We start from the raw sequence: 10,162 nt of genomic DNA, 5'->3' as shown, positions 1-10,162 counted from the left end.
AGTTCTTCTGAAAGATCTCTTCTGAACAAATGTTATTCAAAAGAGTACGTCCACATGCAAGAAAGCAGATCAAAAGAGTGATCTGCTCTTTTGAAAGAGAGCATCCACACAGGCCCTGCTCTTTCAAAAGAATGGGCCAGGGATCGAAAAAAATCAGGTGCCATGAGGACTGCTCTTTTCAAAAAAGAAAAAAAGGGCCCCCAGAGCATCTACATGTTTTCTTTTGAAAGGGGATGCTCTTCCTGAAACCGGAGTGGAAGAGCACTGTGGTTTTGATTTAATTTTGAAAGGTTTTTTTGTGTGTAGACACTCCGCTGGATATTTCAAAAGGGCCCCTTCTTTCCAAACATATTTGGAAAGAAGTTGCTAGTGTAGACACAGCCCCAGACTGTAGCTCCTTTGATAGCTAGAGAGGTCACAGTTAAATATGAGTCCTTGTGTACCAAAGGGCAAAATCCTGGCTGGTATGAAAGATGTTGCCAGAAGCCTTCTTTATAGCCCTTGCCCTGTCTGTTCAATGGGTAGTTTTACATGGCACAACTTGCACACCATATTAGTTCTGAGATTACATCAACACATTGTACACCAGAGATACTCTTGCATATTTCTGGCCCACACAGTCTTGAGCCAAGCGCATTTGCCATCAGCAAGTATTCCATGACATTTCAGAGGACAAAACTTTTTGACTTGTAAAGTTTAACAGCAAATCAGTCTAGCATCCATCTCGTATGCTGACAAATGGTTTTATTGTGCAAAGTTTTAAAGTTCACGTGTTACAACTGTTAAAACAAGAAGTGGTGTCTCTGTAACTTGTGTTTGCCAGAAGCTGGGTGTGGACTACAGGAAATAGGTCACAATTTCCTGTTCTACTCATTGCCTCTGAAGCACTCAGCCTGTGCCACTGTCAGCAGACAGGATCCTAGGCTAGATGGGCCTTTGGTCTGACCCAGTGTGGACATTAAAATGGCTTATGTTGTACAGCCATTCTCCCACTTTCCCAGAGGCTCCTCTCCAAAAAATTTAGAAGATAATCAGGAAATTAGACATAAAGCTGAATTCTGCTCCTGCCACTGCACATGCACCCAACTCCTGTTAATGATTTTAAAACAAATAAGAGGGGGCTCAGAGGATGGTAATGAGTTTTAAAGAGTAACTGAACCCTAGCTAACCCTCTACTAGGTTAACAGTGAACACATTTATTAACCTGAGGCAGTCACCAGACTGACTAGATCTAGCTCACTAGTAGACAGTGTTTGGAAAGCTTGTGGGGAAAGGAATAAAACTATGTTGGGGAATCTCATTTAAACATCAGGAATGTTGGGAAGAAACTATTTGATTTTTGGACACACTGGAGTCAACAAATCCATCCCACATCAGACTGGAAGAATGGAAAAGTTACTTTGCTTTTCAAAGGGAGAGACACAAAGAGGAAAAAATATTGGCACTCAGCCTTGACTTAAGCAGACAAAACTGGAGTGTATACAGTAAACTCTTACATATCCGGCATTCTATTATCCAGAACTCTCAAATAACCAGCACTTTATAAGTAAATTTTAGTTACATTTTCCATAAGTACGGTATAGTGAGAGTAAATGCAAATAAATACAGCAAATAAAACTTTATAGTGTAAAATACTAGTGTTGTTGGTAAATAAAAATACTCTGCATAGATTTTACTTCTTAATATCTAATCTTGTTTTCCTTCAGTATTATGCAATGCTAGGTATACCTCTCTATTATCCAGAAAATTTGATTATCCAGCAACCTCCCAGTTCCAGGACTGCTGGATATGAAAGAGATTACTATAATATAACAACTGTGAAGGCTCTTAAAGACAGTGGTTTGGTTATCCTCTCCATATAATTTGTTTCAGTCCTGGAGGGATTATATTGATCTTGTTTCAGCCAGGGAGCTGGACTAGATGACCTCCTAAGGTCCCTTTCAGCCCTAGATTCTATGATTTAATAACAAAAGCTAACAGACTGTGTAAAGCTAGAAGTTATTTCTAGATTAGTTTTTGTGATAATATGGATGACCTTGATAACCTCCACTGATGAAAATATCTACTTTTATTTTAATAGAAAATTCTAATTCAGCTCTTTGGTGCAGCTCAGTAGGCCATTCATATAGTGACACTGCTGAATAGACTCTTTCTGCTTGATGAAGGTTGCTAAGGTCACATATGAAATGAGATACCTCAGAAAACTCATCTATGACTAGAATCATTGTCAAGTAAAGCAAAACTAACAATAAGCAAAAGATTCCTGCACTCTCAATACGTGTGATCATTCATACTCAACCTTTAAAAAGTCTTGAGGCAGATTTCTAAGGCACTATTTTTGAAAATATTATGTTGTTCCCAATACACCTCAATAGATCAAAGATCAGCAGGTTAGCTGAACTCCTCTGAAGCCCTTTAAAAATTAGATAAAATTGTCAAATTATAAAAGGTTGAGAGCATTGCTGACTAACCTTAGCACCTCTGCAGACACTGAGATACAAACCAATGCAAATATTGTACTACACACAAGAACCTCCAAGGTTGCAAGATCCTTGTATTTACAAAGCCAAGCCTTCCCAAGTCAGTAAATGGCTGCATAAAGAATGCCCACACAACCTTAATTCAGCCTCATTGGTCATACACACGATTATACAATCCTTTATTACATGATTACAGATATTTTTAAAAAAGGAAACAAAAAAGACAACTCTAACATGTGGAGCCATAATGAACTCCATGGGGCTGCCCTGTAAACCCCTTTGCATCTCACCCCTAATTGTCACCACTTCCTCTTTCTCCTCACTGTCTAGTCATCTGCAGAAAGGTTAGCAGGAGCACAGAACATTCTCTGCTCTCAGTTCTTGTATCCAACACCACAGTAACCCATGGCATCTAGGAAAAGAAACTGCAGAGTGCCTTGCAGAGACCCTGAAGAAGAGAGTATGCTCAGTCACTTCTGTGGTGATGGCACTTGAGCAGCCATATCAAATGCATGAACTGTGAGGGAATGGGACATACTTAGTGCAAATACTGTCTTCAGAAAATTCAGCTGCCAAAGTCTAACAAACTTCTATTGAGCATGTGCAAAGTCTGATGTTTGAAGGTTCTTAACTAAGTTAGAGCAGATTTTCATGGGGACAGCAAAAGGCACATCCTTGTGACCAGGAAAACACTTCTGCTAAATTTCAAATCCCTGCTCAAAGTATGGATATGTTGGATCTTCTTGGCAAAATGCCTTTTTTTCCCTAAAGAAAACATGGGCAAAATAACGTATCTTCTCTTAACCTCGTACTCAGTAATGGCTGAACCATTTTTGCTGAAACTTTCAAACACATTCAGGTCTGAGGCAGGCACTTGGCATCATAAATTTCAGCCTGAAGAGGTTAAAAGTTAAGGGAAAAGTTACAAGTCATTTGAAAACAGGGTCTTAATGGGAAGAATTGTGTAAACTTTAACACACTATAAGCTATGTTTAAAGAAAAGCTCATCTCAATACTGGCGTACATAAAAAAAATGATTCTGCCCATGGATGATCAGTGGTGCGGGTGCGGCTGAGGGATTCGACTGTGGCAGCAGGTTCAGGGTTGGAGGGGGGGGATAATGGCTTTGTCTGGGGATGTGGGCTCTGGGGCAAGGCTGGGGATGAGGTGTTTGGAGTGTAAGAGAGGGCTCCAGGCTGAGACCAAGGGGTTTGGAGTGCAGGAACAAGTTTAGGGAAGGAGGCTAGAGTGGGGGTGCAAGGTCTAGCAAAGAATTGGGTGCAGTAGGGGGTTCAGAGTTGGAGTGTGAGATCTAGCGAGAGATTGGGTGGTGGAGCAAGCTTTGAGTGCAGGGGACTTACATGGGGCAGCTCTCATTTGTGGGGGAGAGGGAACTAAGCACCAGTCCCCTCAGATGCCATTGTCCAGGATTCCTTGCCAATGGGAACTGCAAGGACAGCTTATGGTGATAGGGCTCCAGCCAGGAGTGGCAGGAAGGATGGCAGCACCCCACACCCAAGCCAGGAAGGGCTGGCCCAGAACACAAGGGGTTTACAGATTGCAGCTCCTAAATCTTTCTTAATCCAGCCCTGCTGCAGGGACTACAGAACTATGCCTCCCCCACAGTCAGGGCAGCTCCCTACTGGGGCTGGGAGATGCACTCCCCAGGCGCAGCAGGAAGCTGCAGGCTTGAGCCCCAGTGTGGGGCTTATTAGAGAGTTGTGCAGCTTCGAAAAAACCTTGAGTGTTACTAGAACTATGTGCAAGGAATGATTTGCAGACAATTTCAAATTCAGCGCACACTTCCTAAAATATGGTTTTCCACAAGTTATACAGGGAGTTTGCAAAATTAGCAATTTATACTAGAAATGTCAGAGAGAGGAGTACAATTATTAGGTGAAGACACCCACTATTAACAGCCTGGTAAAACTTAATATGACAGTGGAGAATTGCTGAATAGCAAACGGACCAAAATAATTGGTTTAACAAATCTCCCTTCCTGAGCTGAGAATAGTCTGATCTGCCATAAAAAAAAAGTTATTCAATGTTACGTCTTTATTTAGCATAGACTATACTATGTCACAAAAGTACAAACCTCCCTAAGGTAGGTCTACTATTTTTTTTTTGCAAGCATAGAAAGATATTCATGAGGAATGTTAACAGCTACATTCCATCACATTAATCTTCCCTCTGATGCAAAGAGCTGTGAATTTGGTAAAGACTCCAAAACAAGGTATTTTTTTAAAAATGCCTTCAGTTAAACCACAATATAATCCCAATTTTATCATTTGATTTCACTATCTTTAACAAAAAATAAAAGGGAAAACAATGTGTGTCAAACAAACAAAACAAAACCAAAAAAAGGAAGCCGGTGCTCATTCTTCCCTATCAAAAACTCCTGTTTGTAGTGTCTCAAGCCTGGGTAAAGTTAGCTTTCGTCATTCCCTAAGTCCCCACCAATCTTGTAAACAGGTACATAGGAAGGACTTCACAAAAAATCATTTGGCCAAAACTACTTCTTGGTTTTAATAAATTTTTGTGCTTCTTTCAAAAGTGTTTCAACATCCTCGTTATTTTTGTCTTCAGGATCTGGCTCCCAATCAGAATCCTCATCGGTGGGGTCATACTCCTCTTTCTCCTCATCATCTATAAAGCTGTCATTCAGGTCATATTCATTCGGCTCATCGTAGTTCTCTCTGTCTTCCTCCAAAACACTTTCTCCTGTTTGGGCCAAAACGTAGAGAGGTTAATGAATAGACTTCATGGATCAAAATTTTTCTGCAGCACCGGAGGTGGCTTATTATAATGCAGTTAGCTCAAGAGTTACAAGTAATTTCACTTTTTTGAAAACCAGAAATGATTATAAGTATTACAAAACTATTTACAGGTTTACTTAGCTGTTCTATACATATTGTAGTTTGCACTTTGTTATATTTACAGCAATTCGCATCCCAGGATCCCAAAACATTTACTAGTGTTGAATAAGCTTCTCATCACTGTGACACGTTGTACCCTAACATTCTGCACCCCATGTTCAACATTTTATTCAATTATGACACATTTTGTACTAAGTATGCCTTATGAGCTATCATTTGAAAACTACTGGACATGACTATCCTGTTGAAAATGTACATATCAATACTGTATATAAAGCTACAAGATCTTGCTATATGACTGTTACTGAAATATGCTGTTGTTCTGGGTAACAGACTGATGGGCATAGGATTCATGTGTTCATCTGGGAGGATCTTTACATGCTGGTGGCTACAGCGAACAGAAGGGTTTACTGTTTGCTAGCCAAGCAGAGTAAAAAGGCATCCGAGCGTAGAGAGATAACGGAAAGCAGAACTCCAGGTTGCACCCTGGGGAGAATACTGAAACCCATCAAAATATGACTTCCATATTTCAGATGGATGAACTGTGACATAGGAAAGTCAAAAGACTACCTGGAAGACACGTGGCAACCTGTGAAGGAGAAAAGAATATAATCCAAGAAAACCTAATTCCCAGCCCTCGGGATCTAACTACTTCTAATTTGATTTGGACAATCCAGTTATCATACCTATACCTAGAAAGGAGTCCAATATTTTCCAACTCTGCCAATCTGGGTTATAAATTTACCATCTTGTTTGCTGTTTTACTACCTAGTACCAGCTCTAAAAGGAACAACTAAATCATTTCCATTCAACCCATCTAACTTCACTGCTGAAAATGGTATCAATTGTTACAAAAGTCACTGATGGCCTATGGAGTAGCTGATTCATTAAGGAGCACAAAGAAGTGGAAGGTGCCCTAAATATGGTAAAAACAAAATCACTACCATTTCACAAAAAACAATTAATGTATTTTTCACTCATCCTTTAAAGGCACAAGACAAATGAAGAAAAAATTGGAAATAAGCAGACATGCAGGACTGGACAAAGGGGAGGGTAGAGAAGAGGAGAAAAAGGAAAGCAGCAGAAAACTGAAGAAAAGAACATAGTGATTCCACTGTGTCCCTCTCATTGAAAGGCTCAAGTCTTCTCAAGGGAATCATTTTCATAAGTATTAACTACCTGCAACACCCAATTATTTTAGTAAAAGTTGCAATTGTTCAAGCATTTCTGAAGAAGCTCTTGCAATTGTCCATCAACCAGCCCATACCCTGCCCAAGTAAGAAAACTATCTGATTAATGAGTATTTGGCAAGAATGAAAATGAAGGTTTCTGATTATCTGATTAACTTGCTATAGGCCACATTCTGCTGCTTCTTAAACCTGTTGTCTATACTCAAGATGTCCCATTGAAACCTACGGGATCTTTACAGATTAGCATGCTGTTCAGTATGAGTAAAGATGGCAGATCGCCCTCTTGGATGTAATAAGCCCAGAAACAGAAAAATCCTTTCACTTTGCTGCACTGCTTGTAGCTGTTTTATTTTGAGTGAAGTGTAGTGAGTAGCTGCTGCCTATTCATCAGCCTGTTGATATCATGCCACTGTCCTGTAAATGGTTAAAGTGATTATAAAAAGGACGTCTTGTAATCTCACTTTGTTTTCAGACTCCAGCAGAGAATAGCATAGGTGTTTCTCTCCTCTCTAGGAAATGTATTCAACTTCTTGGCTTTTAAGACAGCTCATTAAGCAAGCTGTCCTGATAAAATACAGGCACCATTTATCCATATGACCTGAAGGCTTTGTTTTTTGGTTTTTTTATTTAAAGATGTGTATACACAAAAGAAGCTACAAGAGGATGCAGCACATCCTCTTAAAAAAAAAAAAAGCTATTCCTGGGAATGAGATAATTTGCTTGTTTGTGATAGCACAGAAATTGCTTGTAAGAGGATTGCACATAGCTGACAGCCAAAACAGATCACTCATCTGGGTAGAATGGACAGGCACAATTTGCAATAAAGAGATAAGAATATATGTAGCCTTACTGATCCATTTTGCTCTTCTCACACTTCTAACCTTAGATAAAGTTTCAAACCCTGGCTCCTACAGGCACTAAGCAATTAGCAGTCCCTCTGCTGGCAATTAGGTTAATGACTAAGAACTAAACACGACAAATGTCATCTAGTTAGTACCCTTCTCCTCCTACTTGTCAGAGTTTAAATATATGTCTATGGAAATGTCAGCTCTACTCTGTTTTACACTGCAGCTGTGCCACACAACATGGACTAAAGGTTAATGGAGCCCTGTCTGCCAGATACAGTACACAAAGCTAACTAGGACTGTCTCAAATATGACCTTGCTGATCCTAGCTGATCCAAGCTTTGACTCTTGGGAGGAGTCACTGGAAACCTCAGCCAGGGCAGTCTTAGAGTTAGCAACTACTAAACATTGCTGTTTGTAATACTGCAGCTGTGTTGGTCCCCAAGTCTGAGTGAGACAAGAGAATATCTGTTATTGTACCAATGAGCAGGGGCAAGACACAAGCTTTTGAGCTTCACAGCAAAAGCAGTGGACACAATGAAATATGTTCTCTTTCCCACTCAGGGTGTATCTTCACCACCCTGTCAGGGTCGATCTTCCAGGGTTCAATTTTGCAGGCCAAGTAGAGATGCACAATATTGAACTATCTGGGTCAACCATTGACCCATACTTCTCAGTCAGGAAGTGACAGGAAAATTTCTCCCATTGAACACTCTGTGAGGACAGCCAGGTAAGTCCATTGTAGAGAAGTAAATTCTAGCTATGTGATTGCTGTAGCTAGAATTGCGTATCTACAATCAACTTTCATGCCTAGTGTAGACCTTGCCTAGAACAATGATCAACAGCATTTTAATTAAGTGGTGTTACCCAAAATACGAGTAAGAGACAGACATATGAACACAAAGAAATAAAACATGAGTTTATGCGTGCTGAAAGTGCCTTGCATCTTTAATATGTAGAACCTCCACAATAACTGAGTTAGACCAACACCTAGGCCCTGCCAGGGTGGCGGGGGGACAGCACAGGGGGCTACAGGAGAGCCATGGGCCCAGCCCTCAGGAGACAAAGGGGCCTAAAATTGTGACATTTTGCTACCATTTATTATACACCTTGCAGTTACGACAGCGACAAAAGTATACATACACACCTGCAAAATATCCATTTAAATCACTGTGGGACCTGAGCCTTTGCCAATTTTTCACTCACATCTGAGTTTTCATCTGTGTGACTGGAGACTGAAGTAACTTCTGTGATTAGTGATTCTATATTACGAAATTCTGTTTAAAGTCCTTGCATATGTTAGATGTTTTGAAAGTTGTAATTAATTCTGTTACTGACAAGTGATTTTGCTCGCTCTGAGGGTGAGTATAGCCTTTAAATTAGATGACAAGTATCAGAGAGGTAGCTGTGTTAGTCTGTAGCTTCGAGAGCAACAAGAAGTCTTGTGGCACCTTACAGACTAAACAGATATTTTGGAGCATAAGCTTTCATGGGCAAAGACCCGCTTCATCAGATGTGTGAGTGGGGGGGGTGGTTTCAGAGGGGTATTTAAGCTGTAAGAGGTCCCAGTAAGAGGGAGGGCCAGAGCTGACAAGGTCTATTCAGCAAGGTGGAAATGGCCTGGTATCAACAGTACTTGTCAGATCAGACAGCAGGATGTGAACCTTTGTCAGAGTCTTATGGGGAGATATTAGCACCCAGAGCAGAGAAACTGCCTTTGTAAGCTGCAAGCCACTCCCAGTCTCTGTTTAAACCATGGTTAATGGAGTCAAATTTGCAAATAAATTGCAGGTCAGAGATTTCTCTCTCCATTTGATTTTTAAAATATTTTAAGATTTTTTTTTAAATTTTTGTTTAAATTTTTTGTTTCAGTCTTGAAAAAAAAATTTTAAAAATCAAATGGAGAGAGAAATCTCTAAGCTGCAATTTATTTGCAAATTTGACTCCATTAACCATGGATTAAAAACAGAGACTGGGAGTGGCTCAAGGCTTACAAAGGTAGTTTCTCTGCTCTGGGTGCTAATATCTCCCCATTAGACTGACAAAGGTTCACATGTTCACGAAAATAATTATTAGATGAATTTAATAATGGGAACAAGTTAGTACGTCAAATTTCCAGACTCTGAAATAAGGTTATTAAGATCCATAGTAAATAACACCCTCAAAACATTATTATAAAATATGCACTGCTAAATACGTACAATTAAAATGTTGTATAACCCGAAGACAAATTAATTCACTAAAGGTTGTCACTGTGTTTTATAAGAAGCCCCTTATAAAAATGAAGTGAAGATCTGAAAGTGGTGTAAGAAAGAGCTGGAGAAAGCAACCGAGCGAAGCAGTAGTTACAGCATGTGACGTGGAAGCTCAGACACATCCCTCCTCCCCTATGCAGCCGGGAGTTTGCTCAAAGCCATGCCTTCTGTGGATTAACAAAAGACCAGATAATGCTACCCACTACCACCTAAATTGTAAAGCTCTGCATCTTTGTTTATTTATTAAAGAAGCTGTTTTAAGTAGCAGTATTAGTGATTTCAAAAAGTATCACTGGCACTCCAACTGTACACAGAGGTCAAAAGGTCTCTCTTGCACTCCACCTTTGCAAGATTGCTAACCCCTGGTTTAGAGACTGTGCAGGCAAAAAATGATCTCAGAGATGCTGCACAGCAAGAGCAAGAACTTATGACTAATGCAGGATACAGTATAACAGTGGCATCAGAACCTGATATTGGAATTCTTGCTAAGAACAATGTTGCTCAGATGCAGTCTTT

General features: G+C 40.1%; 1 protein-coding gene across 1 annotated transcript in view; it reads right to left on the bottom strand.

The window, feature by feature from the left end:
* Nucleotides 1-396: 396 nt before the first annotated feature.
* APLF (aprataxin and PNKP like factor) overlaps nucleotides 397-10,162 on the bottom strand; it is a 59,937-nt gene continuing 50,171 nt past the window's right edge. Inside the window, exon 11 of the mRNA XM_074989444.1 lies at nucleotides 397-5,201. Coding sequence (XP_074845545.1) covers nucleotides 4,993-5,201 — 209 coding nt within the window. The 3' untranslated portion in view covers nucleotides 397-4,992. The remainder of the gene's footprint in view (nucleotides 5,202-10,162) is intronic.

Source organism: Carettochelys insculpta, chromosome 3, assembly GCF_033958435.1.
Source record: "Carettochelys insculpta isolate YL-2023 chromosome 3, ASM3395843v1, whole genome shotgun sequence".
Lineage (NCBI taxonomy): Eukaryota > Metazoa > Chordata > Testudines > Carettochelyidae > Carettochelys > Carettochelys insculpta.
Note: the sequence above shows the minus strand (reverse complement) of the source record. Positions and strands in the feature narration are given on the sequence as shown.